The sequence below is a fragment of the Phodopus roborovskii genome, unplaced genomic scaffold, assembly GCF_943737965.1.
Source record: "Phodopus roborovskii unplaced genomic scaffold, PHOROB, whole genome shotgun sequence".
NCBI classification, from domain to species: Eukaryota; Metazoa; Chordata; class Mammalia; order Rodentia; family Cricetidae; genus Phodopus; species Phodopus roborovskii.
In genome coordinates this window covers 1826774-1854553 of record NW_026126439.1, presented here as the reverse complement: position 1 = coordinate 1854553, position 27780 = coordinate 1826774, and the positions used below count along the sequence as shown (strand labels likewise).

The 27780-nt window shown below is 42.0% G+C and overlaps 1 protein-coding gene across 1 annotated transcript; it reads right to left on the bottom strand.

The window, feature by feature from the left end:
* Positions 1 to 252: 252 nt before the first annotated feature.
* Positions 253 to 10785, bottom strand: Dnaja1 (DnaJ heat shock protein family (Hsp40) member A1). The gene is given in 9 exon segments (XM_051187540.1): positions 253 to 1440; positions 1946 to 2046; positions 2320 to 2435; positions 3477 to 3591; positions 6597 to 6824; positions 8224 to 8328; positions 10338 to 10515; positions 10648 to 10748; positions 10751 to 10785. Coding segments are annotated over 9 exon segments (1191 nt in total). The 5' UTR covers positions 10779 to 10785; the 3' UTR covers positions 253 to 1221.
* Positions 10786 to 27780: the final 16995 nt, after the last annotated feature.

Sequence of the window (27780 nt, the reverse complement as noted above, 5' to 3'; positions counted from 1 at the left end):
TTCCAGATTGGAGTATTTTAAAATTCTGATTACAAAAGATGAGGCAAACCCAGGTACAGATTGTGCTGGTATGAAGTTCACATACTCTCTCACCCAGGTGGTTACGGTTCCTGTTTTCTGACTTGGGCTCACACCTATACTTTTATTCCCTATCATATATATTAATCATTTGTACAAAGTAATAATCAAATTACACCCTAAAAACCACAGCTTTGAACTGAGGGAAAAAAAGGTCTGCAGTGACACATTGGAAACACTTTGGAATCAGTATATTAGGAGACAGTCATACATTTCAGTAACTGCTTAAATTCTGATACCCAGATTTAAGCATGTGAACATGTGACTTTAAAACATACAACAAAGCTATTCAAAATTTGCTATACTACCAACATTAAATTGCAGTTACGTTGGAGCCTAAGTCAAATAGCAAGCCTGTAACAGACCTAAGAAATGCCCTTCTTGGATTACACATGCAAATCACTTCTCCACATACAAGGTCTCTTCATTTTAATTTGTAAATGCCTTGGGCTTTGGAAGTCACTACCCAAGGGCTTATCATGGTTTGAAAAGGGGACCATGTTTTCTATGTGTATGTGCGTGTATATGTATGTATGTATATACATACACTTTTTAAAGATGGCACAGCAGAAGGGAATGCGATCTAGAAGAGCAAGCCCTTAAGCAATAGCTTATGATAAACTTCTTTAGGAATGTATCATTTCTATCACTAATAACAGGCAAAATTATGTATTATGCCACCTTCTAGTAATGGCTGAGGCAATACAATGCAGAGGCATTACAATTAGTCCACTTCATACAACTAGACAGACCAACAAGTCACTACTAATTGTTTTTTCCGATTACCATTAAATACAGAATTTTAATTCCATAGCTTAACAATTAAGGGTCACAACACATACCTAGCATGTCAATCTAATGTACACAGCTATTATCAGATACACAAGATATGGCCTACCAGATGCCAGGGAACTTTTTAAAGTAGTTTTTTACAAGTATTATTAAACTTCATCTTGCACATTGAAGTCATCATACATACAGGGCAAAGTCAGATCTTTTATATTTGTTTATTCTTCATTTAACTTTTAAAACACTACTATAGTTGAATATTAAAACAAAACAATAGCCAAGTAGTGAGCATATTATGGTTACAGTCCTTCCCACATTCACTACTGCATACAGAATGACAGAGGAACTGGCCCATTAAGAGGTCTGACACTGAACACCACCTCTGGGGTGATGTTCGTCATCCTCATATGCTTCTCCATTATAATGACGCCGTCTTTCCTGATTTGGGTCAAAGTCCACCAGTTCTACCTGATCCATTTCATCAGTCTCCTCCACTTCCTTCCTTTCAGGAAGGAGTTTTTCCAGCAAGGAGAGCTTATCAGGAGACAGAAAGCCATTTTCAGGAAAGTTTACCTGCAAAAAATAAAATGCAGTTAAGTTTGAACTATTTTCCCCAGAAAAACATGTAATTACTCTTTTTTTTTTTTTTTTTTTTTTTTTTTTTAAGGTGCACATTGCAACTCTGGCTTAGAACCATTATTATTTTTCTTAAAAAAACTTTTTTTTTCCCAGACAGTTTTCTCTGTGTAGCCCTGGATGTCCTAGAATTTGCCTTGTAGACTAGGCTGACCTTGAGCGCTGGAATTAAAGGTTTGCACCATCACCGTCTGGACAGATGATTTACTCTTTACCCACCTCTCTCAAGTGCTAGATTATAGGGGCATACCACCCAGGCCAGGTGCTAACAGAAGTTGACTGTTATAGTACCAAGAAGAAAGACTGAGCCAGCCAGCAAACCCCACCAAGTCACCTGGTTTTCCAATTCTTCCTGGACAAAGAGAGTAAGCGCATTTGCTAGGTCTATATTAGATTTTACTAAGCTAACTAGTCTCAAATATTCTTGAACATTATAGCTTACCTTAAATTCAATGATTAGACGTCCTTTTTCATATGGCCGACGATATATTGGCATACCTTCATTTAGCACACATTTTATATCTCCATGCTTAACAATCTGACCTAAAGACATTGAAGTCAAATTTGTTCTTAAGTATGATCAACATTTGCATAAGGCAAAACAACCTCCTCCCCACCCCACCCCCAAGAGAAAACCAATAACCCTGTTGCCTTCATTTATGGCTTTTCCAAGAAGTAACCAGCATTCATCCATGCTAACCAGCATTCATCCATGCCTTCCCTGTAACTTCATTTCAGTCCTAGGAAGGACATAACCAAGGAAAGGACACTTTTCCCTTAGAAGTACAACATGAAAATAGGCTCCTCTAGGTATACCTGGATGAGAAGTGATGACTATGGTTCGGTTGTCAAGAGTGGATATTGGCTTTTGGAAGCCGCACAATGCTTCAACCAGCTGTATGTCCATACACATGAAAAGGTCTTCTCCTCGTCTATATAGCAATACAAATATAAGGCACAGTTACATATTTCAAAGCACCAAATGATCATACACACCACAGTGAGCAACTTTTCCATTTGGAAACAAAACAACTTGAAAGTTGAGATTAGAAAATTATTTGGAATTGCCTAGCTAGTTGCTGAATAAGCTATAAAATCCAACCACAGAGCTGGGCATAGTGGTGTAGGCCTGCCTGCCTATATTTCAAGCATGTGAGAGGTAGAAGGCAAATGGCAGGAAGATTAGATCGGCTTTCATCTTAAAACAATTTTAAATCAATCTCCCTACCCCTGGTTTTTTGAGTCAGGGTTTTTTCTGTGTAAAAATAAAGCTCTGACTGTCCTGAACTCAGAGATCTGGGATTAAAGGTGTGCACCACCATTGCTGGCTAAATCTGGTTTCTTAAGATGGGAGAGAAAGACAAAACCATTGAGACTAAAGGAAGCCAACACATGTTTGGAACACAGGAATCAGTGTAAATCGAAACAGACCAGGGCTGGACCCTTGATTATTTAGGCCAATTATGATTATTTTCAAGGGACATGTATTAAGTACATCTCTTTTCCAACACAGAATATGCACCTGTGAAATATCTTTTCCTAAACAAGTTGCTACCACACAGTGTCCCAAACTCAACTTGGAGGTGGGTTAGAGTTGAGTTTGGAAATCTTATGCTTCAAGATACAAATTCAGTACAGCAGACTTGAACATGTACGTATACTTAACAGAATCAATCTGTAGTTTCTTAGGGAGTGTGTTTGGACATTTACACATAAACTCAGCATGAACCAAGGACAGGAAATTGGTGTAAGTTATTTGAATTTTCTCCAGCCACATAAAACATCTAGTCAACAACTTACTTGTAAAACAAAAAGCTAAAATCTTGATTCTATTTTCCAGCCATTTACAACTGCAACAGAGCTAATGAGCTTTTATTGAATGAATATATTACAGCATATCATACACACCTAGGTTACTTAAATTAGAACTCAAACAAACATGCAAGAAGTCAGTTTTGAGATTAAGTCTTTACCGTGTAAAAACAGCATGGTCCTTCTGGTCTAACACAATGATAATATCTCCTGGCTCCAGTCCTGGTTCTTGGTCTCCTTCACCATGGAATGTTATCTTCTGACCATCTTTCATGCCTACATAAAGATTGATTTTGTACTTTTACTGATACTGGACATGAAGATCAAGATCATAATATCTACTAAAATACAGATGTGGGCTGAGAATGTAATTCAGTGGTGTGCCATATGCTGAGGCCTTGGGTTCAATCCTCAGTACAACTCCTGCAAGATGTCCTTCTGACCTCTATATGCAGACCAGCATCTGCATGCACAAATACAGATTTTTTTTTTTTAAGCATCATGTCTCTGTGGATGGCAAATACCACAGAAATGACTTAAAAGGACTACTTAATTACTTAATCCAGTCTCTTTTGGCACTGAAGCAAGCAGGCTATCAAACAGTAGATGATACAACTCTCTACAAGAATCAGGCCTGCTAATCTCAAATACTATCTGCTTAGCTGCATATCCATCCTAAGCCTCAACTTTCCCAAAGAAACATTTCATTCAAGCTAGCGAGGATTAAAAATGCCCATGCTGGAACCAAACTGGCACCGGCAAACACTATAATCACTAACAGTTAATTGTTTCTATTGTGTAACAATCTGTAAGTACTACCATTAAATTAAGCAGCAGTGTCAACTGCCTTTTTGCTGTACCAGCAGTATTTCTCAAAAGAAAACTATGTTTACTTAAAAATCCTTAATTCCACTCTAAGTTCTCATCTTCTGTCTATCTATGTTCACTGTGCTCAAAAATTAAAGTAAAAAGGCATCTTTTGCAATAGGTAGTTCTGTAGTAAGTTACTACCCAGTACATGCAAAGACCCTGGGTTTGGTTGCTACTAGCCTAGACTTGCTTTAAAAAAAAAAAAAAAAAAAGGTATTAGCCAAGTGGTGATGGCTTTTAATCCCAGTACATGGGAGTCAGACAGATCTGAGTTCAAGGCCAGCCTGGTCTACAGAATATGTTCCAAGACAGCTAGTCTTAAAGCTTCCCCAAAAGGTGGTTTACTATTGGATACTATTTTAGTGGTCTATATACAAAATACTGAGTATTTTCCAATACAGCAAGTATTTTTTAAAGGGTGTGCAATTACTGAGATTCCTACCTGCTTCTAATTCTGCCCCACATAGTTTAATAAAGTTTTAACTGTTTCTTTTCTTTTGGTGTGCTGTACCCATGTATACATGTTTATGGAGGCCAGCATCCTTCTATCTCACTGAACCTGGAGTTAGCCAGACCACAAGCCCCAGTGATGCTGTATTCATCCCCTAGACCTCCACGGCAGGAGTGTACAGACTAGTATATGACCACACCTAGCATGGAAACTCTTTGGTGCTGGGAATTTAACTTAGGTCCTCATGCTTATTATATTATCAGTGAGCCCAGGGACCATGTTTGGGGGAAGGAGGCAGGCATTACCCCAGCACTAGGGAGGCAGAAGCAGCCTGGGCTACGTACTGAAACCTTATTGAAAGAGGTTAAAAACTGGGACTGAAGAGATGGCTCAGTGGTTAAGAATGGTTCAATTTCCAGCATCCATGTGGCATCTCAACTGTCTGTAACTCCAGTTCCTAGGGATCCAACATCTTATATAGGTAAAATGCTAATACACATGAAATAAAAATTAGAAAAAGAACAAAAATGTTAAAAAAACAAACATAAAAACAGTGGCCCATCTTGCTACTGAAGGCTGGGCTACAACCTGAAGCTATGTTAATGTACATGATCCCAGCTGCATCAGAGGGCCTTGTCTGGGTCCTCAGGCCTACTGTAACCAGAAGCTCCATTAATAGTCTGTGCTAACACCACAAACCACGTGGAAGCCCATGTCCCCAAAGAGCAAATAAGCTACATTGGCAGTGAAAGGCACGGTTAAGAAAGGAATGTGGAAAACTCCTGTGACAACCTCTACCCCCTACCCCAATAGTAAGAACCTAAATAAGAAGTATTGAAAAGAAATCTTAAAACCATGATAAGATGAAGAGTCACTCTATATAAAAGATGGCCTCCAGCAGGGGTGCAGAAGGGGAAGAACTAGGGAAGGCCATGGAGAGTTTGAATCCATATTGAACTTACTTTTGCTTGGAGGGAACAGACAGGAAAGGACTGGGAAGTGAATGTGATAGGGGTATGTAATTCGAAATCTCCAAAGAATCCATAAAAATATCAGGAAAAACTAATTTTTTTGTTTGTTTTTGAAACAGAGTTTCTCTGTATTGCTTTGGAGGCTGTCCTGGAAGTAGCTCTGTAGACCAGGCTGGCCTCGAACTCACAGAGATCCATCTGTCTCTGCCTCCTGATTAAAAGGCATGAACCACCCAACACCCATCAAGTAAAAACTATTTTGTTTTCTTTGAAGATAGGGTTTCTCTTTATAACCCTGGCTGCCCATGAGCTCAGACAGATCTGTCTGCCTCTGCTTCCTGAGTGCTGAAATTAAGGCATGTGCCACCACTGCCCAGGCCCAAAACCCATTTTAATTGTACTCTTTTCTTAATTCGAATGTAGATTAACTGTACTACCCAGATGTAGTCCCAATACTTGGGAGATGGAAGCAGGAGGACCAAGAGTTAATGGTGCCCATACATACAGAAGTCTCTATCTCAAAATAAACAAGAAACAAGTTACCTGGTCAAAAGATTTGAGGCCAGCCTCAGCAACACAGAAAAATGCCCATCTCAATAAAGAAAAATTTTAAAGCTGAAGAATCAGTTAAAAAAAGGACCGGAGATATGCACAATATTCTTTAAAGATGTGTTAAACTAGGTTTCACAGGAATGTTAACCCCGAACATGTAAAAAGCCAGCAATCTATGTTTTAACCAGCCTAGCCTATTCCTCACCTCACACACACATCCATTTATGTTATTCCTTAATTCCTAAGAATGTGCACAGTATAAACTTTTAAAGGCAGGATAATTACATTTCAGAAAACTGATTTTGGGTAAAATGTTCTTTAACAACCCTACCACCACATGATAAGGGGAATTGCTACAGAAGACAATGAGGGATGGAGGGAAAATTACCAAAGTACATTATACAATATGAATAAAACTATCAGAATAAGGAACTCACCTTTATCAATATGAACTTCTAAAATCTTCTTCTCTCGAACTATCTTTCTCCCATTGCAGCTTTTACATCTGTCTTTAGGACTGATGCGTTCTCCATGACCCTGGCATTCCATGCACACTGACTGAATTTGCTGAACCATTCCTGGTCCAATCTGATGAATCCTTATTTGCATGCCGGTCCCCCGACAGTTGGGACAGCACTCCACTGCTCCTTTCTTACCACCTCGGCCTAAAGAGTTTCAAAAAAAAGTTGTGTATGAAGTTTGCAATAGACAGAATCTAAAACGCCTTAGGATTTTCAAGGGCTGCTGCCTTAAATTATACAATTCAGACTCTCTTTAGAGCCATTTCAAAATCATGAGTTTTTAAACAAAAAGCAAAATAAGAAAATACAAGGCAAGCAAGCTATAAATCTCAGCAGTGTCAAAGAGGGTGGGAAATCTTGCCCTTTGAGTTAGTTTAGAAATGGTTCAACAGTGGAAGTCAGCAAGCAATTGTTTTAGTAAGGGGTGTGAAGAAATGACATCTTTTAGACATGAGAATGCCAAAGAGTATATATTCCTAGGATTCTGGTAGAAACAAAGGAGTGGGAAGGGAAGGCAGGGCCTAGTGAGATGACTCATTAAGAGCACTGGCTGCTCTTCCAGGTGACCTGGATTTGATCCCAAACACCCACATGGTGGCTTACATCCCTCTCTAACTCTAGTTCCAGGAGATACAATGCCTTTTGGCTTCCATAGGTACTGCATGAAGCAGTACAAGAGAGATAGGCATTCAGGCATTCAGGCAGGCAAACACCCGTGGGGTGGGGACAGGTGGGGGAGTAGTGTGCTGCCTTTGCAGTTAGAGCTCCAAGTAGGCAGTCCTAACACTGAAGATCTCTACAAGCAGATATCTCTGCAGTTATTTCACTTTCTTGAGAGAACACTTAAAGGGAGCAGTGAGTGAGGCAGGCAGTAACGCCAAGACTGCCTGCACTACAATCTTCATGTGCCCTCAGCACATTTCTACCTTGAGACAAGGTTGTGCTGGTCTCACTAAGCCTAACCAACCACACAGACAAAACGCAGCAACACGTACATGCAAACACAATGTATTCAAAAAAAAAAAAAAAAAAGTCTACTTAGGATCTATACAGATTTGGCCCATCAAAACCTTGTCAAGCTAATGTCAAGGCCTCAACCCTAGAGAGACATTTTCTTCTGTGATATAGCAACTGAGTAAGGTTAAGGTGCCCATCCTTTTGTAAACAATTCCTCACCCACATTCCTGTAAGCAACTCTAAGGGGACTCACTGGGCCATCAAAACAGAGACATACAGAGGAGCATCAAGGAACAGGAGGGTTTAGTGGGAGCTGAACAGGAGAGCAACGATGAAAGCGTATTTATATACATGCATGAAAATGTAACAACAAAGCCATTATGAGCTTTTCTGGGAAGGTTTATTCAGCTCCTTTTAGTGTATGTAGCATCAATTTTATCTATCTATCTATCCAGAAAATTAGGCATGAGCGCCTGGTGTAATACCAGGTCGAGTGAAGCAGGGCACAAGTCCAAGGCCAGCCTAATCTATAAAGACCTTATCTCAAAAACCATGAACAAACAATCCAAACAGTAAGAACCCTTACCTTCACATTTGTCACAAATCACATTCTTTTGCAGAGCTAATTTTCTCGTTGCACCATTATACAAGTCTTCTAAGGTCACTGACAGCTGATGCACAACATTTTTACCTGGAACAAAATGCTGCTCATTAAAAACGTTTGTTGAAGGCATTATAAAAATGGAAAAGAATAATCAAAGACCAGTCTCATACTGTACATCTGTTGAGCTACACCCATATACAACATTCATTCCACCATTCAACTCTCAAACTGATCTAATCATTGATAAAGCAATCTACATCAGGAGTTCATCTACCTAAGGACCCAGAAGTGGCCCTCTCAGAAATGCAAAGGCTAATACTATCCTTAAAATTCACTCAATGTTTAGGCACATTTCACAATAATATAAAGCATGTATCCTTTTAAAGGTTTCACTTACTAGGTATTAAGCAACATGTTACTTCACCCAAACAGTACATTCTTTCTAATCAAGATTGGCTGGAGAAGCCAATATTGAGACACTACTGAAATAGCAATTCCTACTTCTGTTTAGATAGTTTTTTACTGCTAGGCTAGCACTGGTTGTTTTAAATGGTAAATTTCTTATGCCTTTTGTAAGAGAACAGAACTTTAACAATGGACATATTTTATGTGTTCAATATAGCAACTACTAGTCACAATTTTAAGTGTGTGGCTACCACAGCTGGAGAGAATCCCCTGAACACACCTTAAGTTAATCTTAATTTAAAGACCCACATCTGGTTAGTGACTACAAAGGAATGCCATGTATAATTAATTTATCTATGGCAACAAGAAGGAGGTGGTTGAGATCACATAAGGACAACCAGGCTATGGAAATAAAATCACTTCTCTATGGTTAATAAGTTCCTAGCTAGTGATCCTTCCACTAGGACTTTATCCACCAACAGCACTGCCTGATGGCTAGCAATAGTTTCAATCCTTTCTGGCTACCATATCTAAAGGAACATTTACTCTTTTAAGTAAGATGTTAAGTGTCATATCCTTTTGTTTCTAACTTCTTCTTTGGGTTTCTAGTATCATAAAGAGAACATGTAAGCAGGTTCTCCTAAGTTGAAAGTTGCACATTTCTTAACTTTGTATAGAGGAGGGGGAAGGAAAAAAAAAAAAAAGCTTCTGGAAACTGACCAAGTATACTTTACAAAGCAGCAGCAACACAAACCCTCAAATTAAACTAAGCCAAAAGAATTAGTAGCTCACACCATCCTTATTGTTCACAACACAAGGTAATTGTTACAGATTTTTTTTTTAATTTTAATTTTTGTGTACACGTTTATGTGAAAGTCCAGAGGTTGGAAGAAGTTATCAGATGCCCTTCAGCTGGAGTTACAGGCAGTAATGAGCCATACAATGTGCGTGCGGGGAATGAAATCTGGATCTTCTGCAAATAGTGCAGTATTCTTAACCACCGAGCCCACAGCATTCACTTCCAGTAAATTCTTATAAAAACACAGTAAACAATTTCTCAAGTCTTCCTAACCTTTAAGGGCAAAGTGAAATTTAATGGCCTGCCCATCTGTTCTAGAACTGTGCCTACCCATCTGTTTGTATAAAAAAACTATTTTGAGAATGAAGTACTACTTTGACCTCCAATGCTTTCTTCCAAAGAAGTCTGCCTAGCCCACAGACAACTTTTTTGTTAAAATGTTAAATGCCTATAGAGATAGCAAGCTAAAGATTAAATAGGCAGTAGGTTATCTGGAGGCAACTAGTTGGTTTTCAGTCTTGGTTTGCTACACAAGCTTGCTAAGTTTCAGTTTTTCTCAATCCAACTCATCTTTAACTGAAAAAGGACACTGCACTTGCCACTGTGTTCTAGAGACAAGGAATATCACCCAAGATGTGTAAGGGCTTGAAAGGCCAGGTTGCCATGCTGTTACCTTACTGCCTGGCAAGCTGTGGATGGGAGACACCCACTAGATTGGCTTAGCTATTTTGATTACACAAAAATCTCCATTATAAATGACACCAGTAATCAGAGGCAGTCATGGACAGTTTAACATCATCCCACCACATAAACAAGCACTGAATGTAAGTAAATTCAGTCTTTCAGTAGCAGCTACTTTATTCTGCTGCAGATAAGCTGAACTTTTTCTTACCTCTCCGTTCTCTTTGCATCCTTCCTCCTCCTCCAAAGAACATGTCAAAGATATCCATGGGTGAGCCAAAACCACCACCTGCTCCACCCTCTTTAATGGCCTGTTCTCCTCCTTTATCATATAATTCCCTTTTTTTGGAATCAGCAAGAACTTCATAAGCTTGAGAAATCTGTTTAAACTGTTTCAGAAAAAGAAATCCCATTAGAAATAACTGTCACACAGCACTGTATTACAACCTTGACTTTCAGGCACCAGCAGAAATACACACAAATGGCAACACTGCTAAGCTGTTTGATGAGAATGTACTTGCCTTTTCTCCTTCATTTGGATTCTTATCAGGGTGGTACTTCAAGGCTAATTTTCTATATGCCTTCTTCAGTTCTTCCTGGGTGGCATTGGGTTTGACCCCAAAACATCATAGTAAGTGGTTTCTTTCACCATTTTTTACAGCCTGAAATCAGAAAAATGAGGAAATTTTAAACCAGCTTTTGCTGTGTGCAGAAGCGCCACCTGCCTCCTGAGCGCGGGGGTTAGGTTAAAGGTGTGCACTACCATGACCGGCTTTTAACCGGTAGTTTTTAGCAAACTACCAGAACTAGAGCAATCTGTTATCTATTAAAGCTATCATCATATGATTCGGCTGCAAATCCTAACAGACTAAACATAATTGCAGGGAATTTGAAAGCCTCTCTAGCAGCTGGCTCTTACTCTCCCGCACTAACACATGTGTGATCAGGCTCCTTCCGGTTTCCTTTCCCCAGATGTTGTGCTAGTAACCCAAAGGAGCACTGGTAGGCTGTCCACTGGTCAGTATGTAACCACAGCCTTCGTACATCTGCTAAAGGCCCTACACTCGCCGGAAAGACACTGGACTCCCGGGAGTGGAGGAGTGGCTTACGAGACCAGATCCAGGGTGCAGGTGCCCCGGGCCCCGGCGCCATCCTGATCCTGCTCGCCGCTTACCCCTTTCGTCCCTCAGGGCCCACGAAGCAGAGTCGCCCTCTGGGTTTCCCCGGCACCTGGCGCCGACCGTTAAGGTTTCCTTCCTTTCTCCCTCCCACCCGGATCGAAAAGGCGGAGGGGGAAGGCCGGACCTCAACAAAGAGAGGGAGGAGAGCCAGGAGAAGCACAAGCCGCAGCCTCCGCCCGGCTCCTCCCGCAGCCCCTCACCCCTGCCTCGGTCCGCGCGTGCGCAGCGCTGCCCACCCGGCGCGGGCGGCAGGGCGAAAGGGGTGCGCACCGACACGAGTGTGATGCGGACGCCGAGTCGGCTCGGGCCTCGGGCCTCCTCGTGGCGGGCGGGGAGGGCCCCGAGCATCCCGGCGGCCTTCCGAAGACCGAGTCCGGTTCAGGGAGCCCGCAGCCCCCGCCCACGCGAGGCCAACGGCCTCCGGCTGCGGCTCCCTTCGGCCATCTGGAGCCAAGGCCGCACGTCGCGACCGAGGAAGGCCCGAGGGCCGAGACTCACCGGTGAGCGGGCCGGTGCCGGAGAGCGGAAAGAGGAGCGTAGCACAACGCAGTTGGGGCAGACGCTGCTCCTCCACCTCCCACCGAGCGTTCTGGAAAGTTCCGCCCGGCCCGCCGCAGCCGACCTCTTTTGTAGCCGAGCCGGGGCGCGTCACTTGCCGGAAGTCCCGCCTCACGCCGCTGCCGCCGCCCCTCGGTTACCCGGGCAACGGCGCGGGGGCGCGGGGGCCCTAGGGCGGGGAGTGGCTGAGCCCAAAGGCCTTGTGGGGGTGGACTCAAGCCCCGGTTCCCAAGGCTCGTGGAATCTACTAGAGGCTTTTCTTTACTGCGACGCCGCAGAGTGCGGAAGTCTTGAAGTGCAGAGGTCATGTCCTGGAGCCCAGCTGCTCTGGCTCCCTACACTCGGAACTATGCCGCAGGCCCTTTGCCGAAGGGGATCTGCGGGAACCCAAGCCGAACCCCACCCGGAGCCTATTTTCTGCAGCCCCTTAGCTCTGAGCCCTGCGGGCAAGAAATGCTGAGCAAGGCGGGCCTAGTCGCCAGACCAACCTTGCAGGCTTTGGATCTGGTGGTTTCACCCAAGTGCACTTACTTCTGTGAGAGCTTTCTGGCGAGCCCAGGCTTCATTTCCTTCTGGCTTCAAAGCCTGAGGCCCAGGGAACCTGGGACTGAAGCAAACAGGGAATGCTTTATGCAAACTGAAGGCAGTGGATTCTTTTCTAGTCAATCTTCCATTACGTTTGGATGCAGAGTAGCAACAAAAAAATTAATTTCGTTAGCTAATTGTTTTAATTTTCTGACCAACGAATCAAAGTCTGTAGTTGGCTTTCAAAGGACAGAATGAGAAATGGAGTGTGTTTTTTTTTTTTTTTTCTTATTCAGTAACCCAATAGACATATCAAAGCAGCTGAAAGTGCAAGCTTGGAAAAGTACAGTATACATATTTTATAAAGTTTGTACAGTTTACATATTTTATAAAGATTTTTCAGTCGTGTGTATGTGTCTGTGTAGGTGCCCAAGGAAGTCAGAAGCATGGAGTCTATGACTGTTCAGATAACTTTTATACATAGACTCATATATTTTGTTTGGCTTTTTAATTTTTATATTTGCTGTATGTGAATGAATGTTTTGTTTATATGCGTATTATGCACCGCATGCATGCCTAGAGCCTGGAGGTCAGGCAAGATAGGGAGTTGGATCCAGGCAGTTGTGAATCACCCAGTAGGTGCTAGAAACTAAACCTGGGGCCTTTGCAAGAGCAACAAGTGCTTTTAACTGATAAGTCATCTCTCTACCATCGTTGACTTTGTTTTTGAGAAAGGGTCTTGCCCAGTCTAGCCTAGTAAGTACTCTTTGTAGCCAAAGCTGGTCTCAAACTGAACTTCCCAGCCTCCAGGCAGTAATACGTGCTCTTAACCACTGAGCCTCCTGCTTACACTTTTGCTGGAAGTTGAACAAAACAAATTACAAGAGAAATGACAAAATATAGCTCAGCACTTGTACAAGGAGCAGTTTAGCACATTTCTTAACAGACAAAGAAAGCACTGGAAGCCTAGGTGTGGAATGTGATGCTTTAAATATTCACCTGTGTGTGTGTGTGTGTGTGTGTGTGTGTGTGTGTGTGTGTGTGTGTGACATGGAGCATTGAAGTTCTCTCCTACTACCTTTCCATAGGTACCTCAGGTCTTCAGTGCTAAACTGTCACTTCAGTGTCTTAAGAAAATCATAGGTAATTGGATATAGCCAGAGCTAAGGGAGCTGTAAGGGCTGTTTTCAAACCTATCTGGAGACTTCTTTACCTCTTGGTGTGTCTTAATGAGCTAAGGTTTTGGAGTGTCAACCTTGTGCTGTTTGCCTCTTCAGTCTTAATGCTTTCATTGAACTATTTCAGTCACTAAAGCTACACTGCTTCCCTTACAAACTTTTACTACGTGTTTTGTTTTGGCTGAAAAACATGATTTTTCTCCTCTTATGTGTTACCCTCTCAAGTATCACATCAAGTAATAAGTTATATCTTCAGAGCAGTAATCCTGTCAGCCTGAAAAAAGAGCTGGAATTATAGGCCCATGTGTGTGCCATCACATTTGGTTGCAAATATTTCTTTAGGACAGGCACCTACAGCTGAAACTGCTGAGTCAGTGCAAGAGCAAAATGAGAGTTATAATAACTTTATGTTGGCTTGTACTGCTTCCACCATCGTGTGCATGGGTCTGGAAAATACAAGTGATTCTGTTTTGCTCTCTTGTTGTTGTTCTATTAAACTTTACCAGCTTTACAAGTGAAAATTTACAACCAAATGGCTTGGTTTCTACCTGTAAGCCCAGAATTTTGGAGGCTTAAGGGGAAAGATCAGGAGCTCAAGACCAACTGAGGCTATATAGAAAGCTGGAGGCTACTTGGGATATTTGAGACTGTGTCTGGGGTGTATGTGAGAAATTAATATCTTATTTGAAGTTGTCTTAATTTGAAGTTTTTTTTTTCTTTTGCCCAGACACAGCACACATACATATAAAATTAAGAAAACAAAAACAAAACATAATGCCACACTTCTGTCTTACTCTGGGGCTCAGGCTGGCCTAGAATTTAGGGCACTGCTCCTGCTTCAACCTCCCAAATGCTAAGGTTGTAGGTGTGAGCCACTATACCTGGCCCTGTGTTCAGTCTCCTCCCATTGCAGCGCTATTTTTTTTTTTTCCCCCTTTGAGACAGGTTTTCTCTGTAGCTTTGGAGCCTGTCCTGGAACGTGCTCTGTAGGCCAGGCTGGCCTTGAACTCAGAGATCTGATGGCCTCTGCCTCCTGAGTCCTGGGATTAAAGGCATGCACCACCACCACCCTGCACAGCTGTATTCTTAATTCATTCTGCTTTACAGAATATCCTCAGCCTTCAAGTCTGGCTTGGTAGGTAGTGTAACTGCCTGTTTGCCAATGGGGTGAGAGAGAATATTTGCTGAAACATTTGTCTATAGTGTTTTCAAGCAGCATGGACTTTGAATGTGTTACTCCTACCCTGTCTTCTTGTTTTTTCTCTTTTACTTTTTTGGGACAGAGCCTTGTGTGTTCCAGGTTAACCTCAGTCTTGAATCTGGTGTGTAGCTCAGGATGGCTTTGAACTCCCCAATGTTTCTCCTACCTATTTTGGAATCATGTCTTCCTTCCTTCCTTCCCTTCCTTCCTTCCTTCCTTCCTTCCTTCCTTCCTTCCTTCCTTCCTTCCTTTCTTTCTTTCTGGGGAGGGCTCTGGAACTAGAGAGAAAGAGAGCCTTCTTCAGGCAGTGTTCACAGGTTCCTTAGCCACTCCAAGCTGGGGTTCAGCATTCCTGAGAGCAGATGAGCATATGGGGTATGTCCCCATAATCTCAGATGAGCACTGGGTAGTTGTAGAGTGTGATTTGGGTAGAAATGTCGTAAGGCCTTGGATATGCCCAGTTCCAGCTCTTTGGCACAGGCATAGTTTAGGAAGGTGGTCTGTCTTGTGGCCTTCTTGGTCTTCCTCCTTAAGAAAGGATCTTAGTAAGTAAAAATTATTTCACATAGAGGATTTCAAGAACAGGTTAAAGCCTCACAGATAGAAGTACTTTACCATTTAGAAAAAGCGATAAGCACGCTCACTTCCCATCCTTTCACTTTCTCACACCTTCGGGTGTTAGCTTTGGTTGTTTAAAGGCTGTCAGATGTGGTAGCAGAATGTGTACCTAAAGTCCTAACTACTCTGAAGGTTATGACAGGATTATTACTGGAGCCCAACAATTTGAAGACTCTCACAAGTTGTCCTCTGACCTCTATATGAAAGCCACAGTCCACACAGACGCACAAGCACAAATGTAAAAGAGAGAAAAAAAACCTTAAGTTCTGAATGAATGTGGTGGTGGCATTAGGGAAAGTAGGCCAAGACAGAAGAATCATGAGTTCATGGCTAGCCTGGGTTACATAACAATAGCATATCTCAGACATAAAACAACAGGGTAGAGAGATGGTTCACTGCGGGAGAGAACTTGCTCTGTATACATGAGGATCTGTAGCTCCTGCCTTTAATCTCAGAACTGGGCAGGGAGGGGCAGGGATTGTTGGGCAGAGGCAGGCAGATCTCTCTGAGTTCCAGGTTAACTAGGGATACATAGTGAGACCCTGTCCCAAAAATGAAAAGGAAAAATCGGGTATGGTAGTTTGTGTCTGAAATGGCAGCATTGCAGAGTAGGGGCAGAGACTGGGATCCAGGAGCTCCCTGACCAGCCAGCTCAGGCAAATCAGGATGCTCCATGAGAGGTCCTATTTAAAAACTGAAGTGCAAGCCAGGTGTTGGTGGTGCATGCCTTTAATCCCAGCATTTGGGAGGCATATCTCTGTGAGTTCAAGACCAGCCTGGTCTATAGAGCTAGTTCCAGAACAGCCAGGGCTACACAGAGAAACCCTGTCTGGAAAAACAAACAAACAAAACAAAAACCGAAGTGCAAAGCCACAGAAGAGGACACACACATTGCCTTTGCTGTCTTCAGAGCACCCACTCATTTGCACATTCCTGGTGAGTTTGTGGTCAACTTGACACACCTGGGAAAAGGGAACCTCAAGTGAAGAATTGCGTCGATCACATTGGCCTGAGGGCATGTCTGTGGGATATTTTTCTTAATTGCTAATTGATTCAGGAGGGCCCAGATAACTGGGAAATACCATATCTGGCCCAGTGGGCCTGGGCTATATAAGAAAGCTAGGTATGCTGGCTGGTTTTTGTCAATGTGACACAAACCCAGATGTATCTAGGAATGAAGAGGGCATCTTCTGAGTGCTTCCATAAGATTGGCCTGTATGCAAGTCTGGGAAACCTAGATTGATGAATGATTAATTTGGGAGGGTCCCCTCACTGTGGCTGGTCCCACCCCTGGGTTTATCCTGATGGTCCTGGATGATATATATATATATATATATATATATATACATATATATATATATATATATATATATATATATATATATAACAGACTGTGTAAGTTATGAAGAGCAAATGAGCAAGCCACATCTCCTCACAGCCTCTGTGTCAGTTCCTGCCCTGACTACTTCCCTTCAGGATGGACTAACCTGTTAAACCTTTCCTCCCCAAGTTGCTTTGTTCAGTGTTTTATCATATAGAAACAGAAGCAAAATAAGACACATGTTCACTAGAAGAGGATGGTGGATCCCCTGGAACTAGAGTTAAAGATGACTGTGATAGGAATTGAGCCTGCTCCACTGGAAAACAGCCAGTGTTTGTAACCACTGAGCAATTTCACCAGCCCCAAGATATAGGGCATTGTATGTGTCTGGCAAGCACAAAGCTCTGAGTTTAGTCTTTTGCATCCCATCCTGCAAAGAAGAAAAGGAACAAAAAAAAAAAATTTTTTTTTTTAAATATCGTCTCATCTGGATAATCTAAACTCATAAATTCCATTTGTCATTTTTCCCCCCTTGGGGTTGAACAGAGCTTTGTATGTACCAGACAAGCATTCTATCACTGAGCTACATTCCTAGCACTTTATAGTTTTGATTTTACCTTTATATTAGATATTTAAGATTTATTTATTTAATGTGTACAAATGTTTTGCCTGCCTGCATGTCTATGTACCACATGCTTGCCTGCTTCCCGAGGAGGCCAGAATAGCTGTCTGCTCCAGCCACACTATAGTTTTTGAGGAATGTCTTTCTATTGGCTACATTGGCCTCAAGATCAAAATCATCTTTTCCCGAGAACTGGGATTACAGGCATATGCTATTATGCCAGCCAGCATTGCCTCTTTTTTTTTTTTTTTTGTTTTGTTTTGTTTTATTTGTTTGTATTGCTTTGGAGACTGTTCTGGAATTAGCTCTGTAGACAGGCTGTCCTCGAACTCACAGAGATCCTCCTGCCTCTGCCTCCAGAGTGCTGGGATTAAAGGTGTGTGCCACCAATGCCTGACTTCAGCATCACCTCTTTAAATCACTTGGGATAGTATTTTATTTACATGCACATTTATGTAGTTATTTAATTCTCTACCTCACTTTGCTACTAGATGTCTTTTAATTTTTTCCATCTAGGTTCTTTTTGTGCACACAAACTCTGATGCAGATATGAACTGTTTTGCCTCAAACCTCACCACCCCTCTTTTTGAAGCAGTGTTGGAACAGGATTTTGCTATATGTCATAGCTTCAGCTGTCAACTTGACACAAACCTACAGTCACTTGGGAAGAGGGAAACTCAACTGAGGAGTTCCCTAGATCAAACTGGCCTGTGTCTGTATCTTTGAGGCATTTCCTTGATTGCTGATTGGTGTAGGAAGGTCCCATTCCACTGTGTGTGATACCATTTTTAGGTGGATAGGCCTGGGCTACATAGGAAAGATAGCAAAAACCAGTACACAGCATTCCTCTGTGGTCTCTGGTTCAGTTCTGACTTGAGGTTTCTGTCTTAAGTTCTGACTTTCTTCAATGATGGACTGTAACTTGTAAGCCAAATAAACTCTTTCCTTCCCCAAGTTGCTTTTGGTCACTGTCCTGTTCATTGAAACATGGTTTTAGCTCTGGCTGGGCTGGAAGTCACAAAGATATGCCTGCCTCTGTTTCCCGAGCTCTGGGGTTAAGAATGTGCAGCATGGAGCCCAGCATCCATCAATATTTGTTTTTAATCATAGCAACAGAGAAACTGTACTAGAATACTACGTATTCTTAGTTGGCTATGCACTAGAATACAGTGTATCCTTAGTTGGCCAGCCTGGAACTTGCTATGTAGCCCAGGCTGGCCTCACAGTTGTGGCAATCCTCCTGTATCTGCTTCTCTAGTGCTGGGATTATAGATATATGCTACAAAGTTCATCTTATTCTAATATTTAATACTTATTTTCTCTATCTTCTTTAAATGGAGAACTGAAAACAAGAGAGTTTGTGTATACATTTGCTTGTGGTGAGAGTGATGAAAAGTATCGTACTTATCCAACTGAGACATCAGTTCATGATGACCCTGTGTGGCTGGCCCCTGCATCCAAGCAGTCTCTCAGCACAGAGGAAGGAAGGGTAGCAGTACCAAGTTGGCCTTTGTTACCGATTTCTGTGCTGACCATCAGGAAGTACTGCCATTGGCCATTGCATAGAAAGAGCTCAGGAGGCCAGCTGTTACAGACTCAGAGTATTTTATGGACCTTCCTGGAGAGTGGGCATGGCTAACGCTCCAGGCTGGAGTTACACCATTAATTCAGCCACTACAGTTAGAGGTTGAGGGATAGGGCCCATGTAACTCTTTCTTCCTGGTGACTGTCACCCATTCTTGTCCCAACTCTCGTCTTCCTTTAGTCACCGAGTTTTCAACCTCTCTTAACATGATGATGCCATAATGTCACTGTCATAATGAAAAAGATTCTGCTGTCCCTTCCTATTTCTATTACCTTTTTCTTCCTCAGCAGCAAGGGCACTGCCAGATCCAGTACAAGAGAATAGGAAAGGCAGAGCAGTGGTTAAGGAGATATGGATTCTTAGAGGAGTATGCATGTGTTCTAGAGGTCTGGTATAGTGGTACACGCCTCTAATCCCAGTATTTGGGAGACCAAGGAAAAAGAATTGCAAGTTTGAAGCCAGCCTGGTTTATATAGATTCTGGGAGCTGATTCCCTGTGCTTGCATCTGAGATCTGCCAGAAGCAAGTTCCTTATACTTTCTGTGCCTTATACTCATCTGCAGCAGGGAACACTAATAACGCCAAGCTAACTGGATTATTATGAGGACTAAATGAATTAAGGAAGCCATTTATTATATAATGATGTTTTAGTTAAGGGCAGTGCTTCCATAGATCACATTGTTGTGGTCATTTTAGTTTATCCAAGTATACCTTATAATTTTTCACAATGACAAAATCACCTACTGATGTATCTGCTAGGGCATATGCCTGTTGTTAAGAGACCCATGACTACATGTATAAAGTCCTTAGAAAAATGTCTCTATATTGTAAACATTACATCTGATAATAATGATAACAGTTGCAAAGATTATCATCTTGGAGGCTTAGAGATGGCTCAGCAGTTAAGAGCACTGGAACCTCTTCCTGAGGACCTGGGTTGGGTTCTCACACCCACGTGGTGGCTCTCAAGTCCATAATTCTAGTTCCAGAGGATCACACTCTTTCTTTTGGCCTTTTTGGGCATTGCATTCACATGGTGCACAGATATACATGCAGGCAAAACACCCACACACCTAAAATAGATAATTATCTCATTCAGGCAAAGGAAATGATAGAACTAGTAAATCAGTACTGATTTACTAACAGTTTTTCCCAAGCATGTACTCGTTCTATTCACCCCTACCATCAGCCAATGTATTAAAATGTTTTTCTAGGTCAGAAAACAATGATGACCACCACAGATTCAATTCTTTCCCTCATGAGTTTACAGATGTGGAGGCACAGACATAAATGGACTTTATTTATTTAATTATGGAAAGGCTCTCCCTGTAGCCTTGTCTGGCCTGGTACTAGTTACATAAGCCACTTTGGCCTTGAATTCTCTTATCTCTGCCTCCTACGTGTTGGGATTACAGGTGTGGGCCACTGTGGCTGGTTAAGCTGACATTTATACACGTATCTAAGGCAATTTTCATTTTCAGGAGGGTGAGTCTTGATTCAAACTTCAGACATTTCAGCTTTAAGCCCAGAAAACAGTAGAAACACACAGCTTTTCTCTTTGTTTAATGCAGTTTTATGCTCTGATTATTTAATACCGTTTAACACATTGCCTCCCAAAATTGTGATATTAAGAGATGCTTAGTTGCTTGAAATTCTGCACTGAGGGCAGGGCTCAGCAGGGGCAGCCTACTGTAGTTCCTTGTGACTGCTAGGATGATGGCTCTGTCTGGGATAGGGCGTGTGTACAGGCTGTTAGCAGTAAGTTCAGCTGAGCCTTGGCTTCCTACAAGCCTGATTTGAGATCCTCATAGCATGGCAAGAGGGTCATGAACAGAAATGCCACCAGAGAATAGTCACACTAGCCACTAAATTTAAGTTCTTGTCAAAGCATAGCTCCACCATGCTTGCTAATACTCCATTGGTCAAAGCCAATCTCATCAATGTGGGAGGGGAAATATACAAGGGTGAGAATCAATAGACCTAAACAAGAAGGAAACTGACAGAGGGAGAAAGGCTAATCATTTCATAAGAAATGTATATCTCTCTCCAAACACGTATTGTAGCGCCCTTATCTTTAAACTATCCAAACTCTATGGCAAAGTGGTTGACTATTATTCACATGGCCCTGGGTTTGATCCTTAGCAAAAAGAAAAATGAAGATAAAATCCTGGCATTTATTTTTCTTTTGTTGTTCATGTGCAGGAATTCAGGAGTTTGAGGTCAACAGAGCTAGTGAAGGCAGATGGGTTGAGTCAAAGAGAATTTCAGTGTCTTCTGCTTTCCTTATTTGTGTCTTTCTTAATGTTTATGAGAAATTCTGATACAAACAACAGCATCTATAATTTACACAAATAAACATTACTGAATTGAAATAAGTTCTAACAGGGCCAGCAAGATGGCTCAGCGTGCCTTGCATTGTGCTGTATAAGTGTTATAATTTTTTCTTTGTGCCTGACCACCTGAACTAAACTCCCAGAACCCACATGGCGAAGAGTAAGAACTGACTTCCAAAGGTGTCCTACGCACACACACACACTGGTAAAAAGTTTTAACAATGTCTGCCAGTGGAATGAATGTGGGCACTTGGGTTACAGTGACTTTGTTCCACTCTTTAGAAATTAGGTCCTTCAGAGCAGTAAGCCATGATATGAGCATATCAGGAGAAGTTCACCAGTTCTAGAAGCAGGAGTTGAAGACAAAGTATAAATGGTAGGTGGAGTATTTTAAGGGAAATTGTAGGGTACAAATTATGGGTACACCATGTTTATAGGACAGAAATTCTCCTCTGGTGTGCCAAGTACAGATATGAAAATATTATCACTAAACTAGCCATAAATCCTGTCACTACTTCAGCAGGAAACCAAAGTCACAAAGAGCATCTGCTCCAAAATAAGTTTCTCATACAACTTAAATATTTTGCTATTTGACAAAGTTAATATTAGTTTGCTAGGTATCTATTTATTGGGGCAAGGGAAACATGGGGCCTTGTATGTGCTAGGGAAGATCTGTGCCACTGAAATATATCCAGCCTCTAAAGTATTATTTAAAAAGACAGTACCATTATAATGACATTTCACTGAAGTTCCTCAGAGGATTCCCCAAATCCCCTTAAACTTACTCCAGTTTTTTGTTTTGTTTTTTTTTCAAGGCAGGGTTTCTCTGTGTAGTCCTGGCTATCCTGGAGCTTGCTCTGTAGACCAGGCTGCCTTTGAAATCACCGAGATCCTCCTGCCTCTGCTGCCTCCCAAGTGCTGGGACTAATCACGTTCACCTCACCCCTCTATTTTTAATCTTTAAGGCAGGATCTCATGTAGCCTATGCTGTTCTTGAGCTCTCAATCCTCCTGCCTCCAGTTTCCAAGTGCAGGGTTACAAGCATGCACTACCACACCACACACAGTGTGTTCTACAAATGTTATATTTTAATCTTTGTGTCATGGCATAAAATAGCTGGGAAGCAGCAGGAGTCATTATCTAGAAAGATAAAGTGACACCATTAGAGACTGGTCAGGAGGAGCATCTCAGGTGGTCTTTTCCACAAGCAGATCTTCATGTGAGAATTTGAGCATCAGTAGTTTGGAGATGATGCCAAGACATGCCGAAAGGGGAGAAAAATGAGACTGAAATGGGGAAGGAGGGTGTACAGGTGGGTAAATGTGCAGGTGCCATCTCTGGATGGCAGGGTAACCTCTGGGAGACAGCATTCTATAGGCTTCAACATGTTCCATCTGAGAAAAGGAGATGTTCATCTGCATTTTCATTACTGAAGTCAGAGGAAGCTTGCAGGAGATGCCACATCTCTTACACAGCTGTTTTGGATGTATGAAACATGCACCTACATTTGTTTCAGTAGGGTTTGGGCCATTACTACTAGGTAATTTTGATGATTTGATGTCCTGGTTGTATAAGAAAGGTAGCTGAGCAAGCCGGTAAGTAGCCTTCCCCTAGTCTTGCTTCAACTCCTACCTCTAGATTCCAACCTTGAGTTCCTGCCCTTCATGGTGGACCAATAGCTAAAGGTTGAAATAAACCATTTTCTCCTAAAGTTGCTTTTGGTCACATTGTTTATTGCAGTAATAGAAAGCAAGCTGACTCTCCAGAGGTGTGTAGTGTGTGTGTGTGTGTGTGCGCGCGCACACACACACACACACACACACACACGCGCACGTATGAATGTATGTATGTATGTATTCATGTTCACATGTCTACATTGACCTCAGTGACTTCAGTGCCTTATAAACAGAGTGAGGAAGGTCTCTCCATTGAGCCCAGAGCTTGCTGATATAGTTTGTCCTGCTAGTTAGTTTTCTTTGAGGATCCTGCCCACTGGAATTACAGGTGGGCTGCCACAATCACCAGGCTTTCTTTCACGTGCTCTTGGGACCCAGGCTCTGTCTGCATGCTTACAGGACAAGTACTTCACTTGCTTTGCCATCTCCTCAGCCCCTTTCTAGTTTTAATGTGTTTACTGAATGATGAGCCCACATACAGTTCCTAAGTCATCTGATGTCAGATCCTTGCTCAGAGCTGACCATTTGCTTTCCACTAAAAACTCCATGGTACTTTCAGAGCCCTTGGGTTTCTGTTGTGGCTAAGAGCCCTGACATAGGATCTTTGTAGGTATTGTACTCTTGTTCTCTCCTCCTTATCCTCTGGCCCCCAGGCCTTGAACATAGCATATTTGGCAGCATTCTATCACTGAGCTACACCCCAAGCTCTGCCCACTTCTTGCTTGAGCCATTGTTTCACTCTGTAGCTCAGGCTGGGCTTTCCCTATGTAGCCCATATCTGGCCTTGAACTCACAATGCTGCATCCTGGTGTAACAGGCATATATGGTTACACTTAGCAAGAGACAGGTCTTTCTTGACTGTCCTCCTAATCCTGTTTCTCTGGGGAATCTAAGCATAACCTCCCCAGTACCAAAACAAAATACAGTTTTCCAGCCCAACACTCTCGTAACTCTTTTCTTTCCTTTGGAGCAAGTCTGTGGGCCAGTGGACCACAGCCTCTAACTGAAGTACTGTTTTTCTTAGACCAAGAGTCTTGGCAGTCTTCCAAAGTCTTAAAGATGATCTTTATTTCTCATGGAAACAGACAGTGTGTCAACTGGCTGGATGCAGGCAGTGCTAGCCCAGAGAGCATGTTAATTATTCTAGTTGTTCATCACCAGAATTTGCTAGATTTATTGTTTTCAAGAAACCGCAAAACTGATTTTCATTTCAGACTGTTTGACTAAAACAGCAAAATCCAGAGTAGAACAGACAAAACAGTTTGAACAAGAACAAAGCTGGTGATTCTCACATTTCCTGATTTCAAACACCATCACAAAGCTGTAGTATTTAAAACTGTGATTCTGGAGCAAGCACACAGACACAGTTATACAAAGGAGACAGATCAGAAACCCCAGAAATAAGTCTTTACACACCTGATCAAGCGCATTTTCAACAAGGATGACACACCAAGGGGAAAGAATAGTTTTTTTTCAGTAAATGGTGTTGAGAAAACAGATAAACAGAGGAAAAGATGCAGCTGGACTTCTGCTTTATACAGTCTAAAAAACAAACACAAAATGAACCAAAGACCTAACATACTATCTAAAGCTCCGGAGTTCATGGCACATTTGGCAATGGTTTCTTAGACTTGACACCAAAGGCAGAGGCAGCAAGATTACAGGCAGGTAAGTTAGACACAAAATAAAAAGTTCCTGTGCATCTAATGTTACAGTTAACACCCTGAAAAGGCAACCTGAAAAATGGGAAGAAGCACTGGCCAATTTAATCAGAGGGTAACATCTAGAGTATGTAAAAAGTCCTACATTGTGTGTGTGTGTGTGTGTGAGAGAGAGAGAGAGAGAGAGAGAGATGCTGTGACTTAACTAAGACCTCACATATTCTTAGCAAATGCTCTACCCCTGAGCTCTATCATCAAGCCCCCAAAGTTCCTACAATATGACACAAATATTAGCTTGATTTTAAGATGATCAAAAGCGTTGGACATTTCTTCAAAGATACACAGATGGAAAATAATCATATAAAAAGAGCAACATTGCTAATTATCAGGGAATTGTAAATCAAAACCACACTGAGACATTACCCAGCTGTGGGTGAGGGCAACTGCTTTCAACAATGAAAACAGCCACAAATAACAAGCTTTGGCAAGCATTAGACAAATAGTGCCTGGGCACCAATATGGGAATGTAAAACCATGCAGCTGCTATGGAAAGCACCATGGAAGTTTTCAAAGTATTAAAAATAAAATGACCAGGGCTGGGAAGATGGCTCAGTTGGTAAAAGGCTTGTCCCAGAGGCACCAGGACACATGTAAAAGAGGCCAGGGTAGTAGCTTGTGCCTATAATCCCAGTGCTGGGGAGGCAGATAAGAACATTGTGCAGCTCATGGGCTCATTTAACCTAACCTGTGAGCTCCAGGTTCAGTGAGAGATTCTATCTTAAAAATTAAGGTGGATGCTGGCAGTTGTCATGCACTTTAATACCAGCACTTGGGAGGCTGAGACAGGTGGATCTCTGTGAGTTTGAGACCAGTCTGGTCTATAAGAGCTAGTTCCAGGACAGGCTCCAAAACTACAGAGAAACCCTGTCTTGAAAAACAAGCAACAAACAAACCAACAAAAAACAACAACAACAAAAAAAAAAAAACAAAAAGAAAACAAAAAAAAAAGAGAGAAAAAGAAAACAAAAGGCAGGTGGAGCGTGATCCACTAGGACACACTAACACACACGTGCCCACACGTGCCACGTGACCCAACAAGCCCACTTTGCAAAGTAACTGAAGGCAGATCTTGATGTTTTGAACATCCATATGCATAAACATAGCATTATTCACAATAGCCAAAAGGCAAGAGCAACCAAAAGATATCCATCAATAGATCAATAGTCAAACATGTCTATAATCCCAGCACTTGGAAAACTGAAAGCAAAATTGGGTATGGTGTGCATACTTTTAATTCCAACACTTGGGAGACAGAATTTAATTTGTGAGTTCGAAGCCAGCCTGGTCTAGATAAAGAATTTCAGGACAGCCAGAGCAACATAGTGAGATCCTGTCTCAAAAGCAAGACAAAACTAAAAGGAAACTGAAGCAGAAGGATCAGGAATTCAAGGTCAGCTTTTAAGGCCAGCCTGACCCAGTCTTTAAAAATATGGAGATGGGGGCTGGGGGGAGGGCAACTAAGAAAGAATAATATGGGGCTGGAGAGATGGCTCAGCAGTAGGAACACTAGTTAGTCCCCCAGAAGATTCTGGTTTTATTCCCAACATATATGGTAGCTCACAACCTCCTGTAACTGCAGTCCAGGGATCTGCCTTCTGCTGAGCTCCCCAGGTACCAGGCACAAGGCACACACATGGTGCACAGACATATGTGCATGAAAAACACCCATGCACACAAAAATAAATTATAAAGGAAAGACTACTCAAAATAAATAAAAATTCAAAGAAAAACTTTAACTTTAAAAAGGAAGTTTTGACATGAGCTACAGTATAGATGAAACTTGACACCAAGCGAAATGAAATCAGTTACAAAAGACAAATGCTATATGATTTCACTTACATGATATTTTCCAGAATTGTCAACCCCATGGAGGCTAAGAGCAGATTAGTAGGGCTTTAGGGAGGTAGAAACTAGTAGTTGTTTGATTCATCGAGAAGTTGAAAAATTTATGGCGCTTAGTTCCCTAACAATGTGAAACCAGTGAATGTCTTAAGTGCATGCCATGCCCTTAGCCATGCATTGTTCCAAACAGCCTTGTTTTTCTGGTCAGTGCACTGTAGACAATGGGTTAGATCTAATATGCTGGCTATGAAAACCTTGTCCAATTTTGTACAAGTGATCCAGTTCATCTTTCAGCTGTAAGAGACACAGCTGGGTAGAAGCCTTGGCTAAGAGGCGTAATCCTGAGAGAAACTCAAACTGTCAGGCCACCTAGGTGCCTTGGTATCTTAAGCAGTTGTGAACCACATTCTCAGCCTTAAGGCTTATACAGCTTCCTCCCTTTCTGCTCTGATCCTAATATACATCTGTATGTTCTCCTCTGACAAAAGCATCTCCTTTGCTCCCTGGAACATCCTCCTATCCTGTTTTGTCAGCTCCATCAGATAGTGGAGTCTGCCTTTCCAAGATGGAAATAGTAACTCATTTTGATTAAGAAACAGAGTGCTCCTTGCTGAACGTGGCAGTGAAGGCCGGTGACTTCAGCATTTCAGAGGTAGAGGCAAGGATCTTGAGTTTGAGGCCACTCTTGGGTAAACAGTGAGACATTGTTTAAAAAACCAAACCAAAAAAAAAAAAAAAAAAAAAAAAAAAAAAGGGGGGGTACTCCTTAAGGTTCAGTTTCTATTGTGTTTAAGATTCTACACTCCGGTTTTACTCATGAGATAGGAATTCTTTCATCTGCCAAGATGTCTTTGGTGATTTACAATTTAAGACTTTTAGGGAACGTCCTGGAATTACTATAAAAATCTGTACAAATATGTCATCCCAACCTCCTGCTTTTCTGATTGCCCTCAGATCATTTAGTGAAGACAGTATTAAAAAAAAAAATCTTAGCAGGCTTCCCTGTCTCTCTCTTAAGTCTTCTCCTTAAAGGGAGAAAGAAAAGTGTAATTTGAACGTGGGTGGTAAGGCAGTCCAGCCTGCAGTTTAAACGAAGTCCTCAAGGCTGGTTTGGTGGCTCACACCTGCAATCCCAGCACCGGGGAGGCTAAGGCAGGAGGATTTTGGCGAGTTCAAGGCCAGCTTGGGTTACAGAATGAGTTTTGTCTCACTACCTCCAACCTCGTTCTCTCCTTCCCTGTCAAAGATGGTCTTAAAATGTAGCAAGCTTCCAGAGGAAGTGTCAAGAGACGA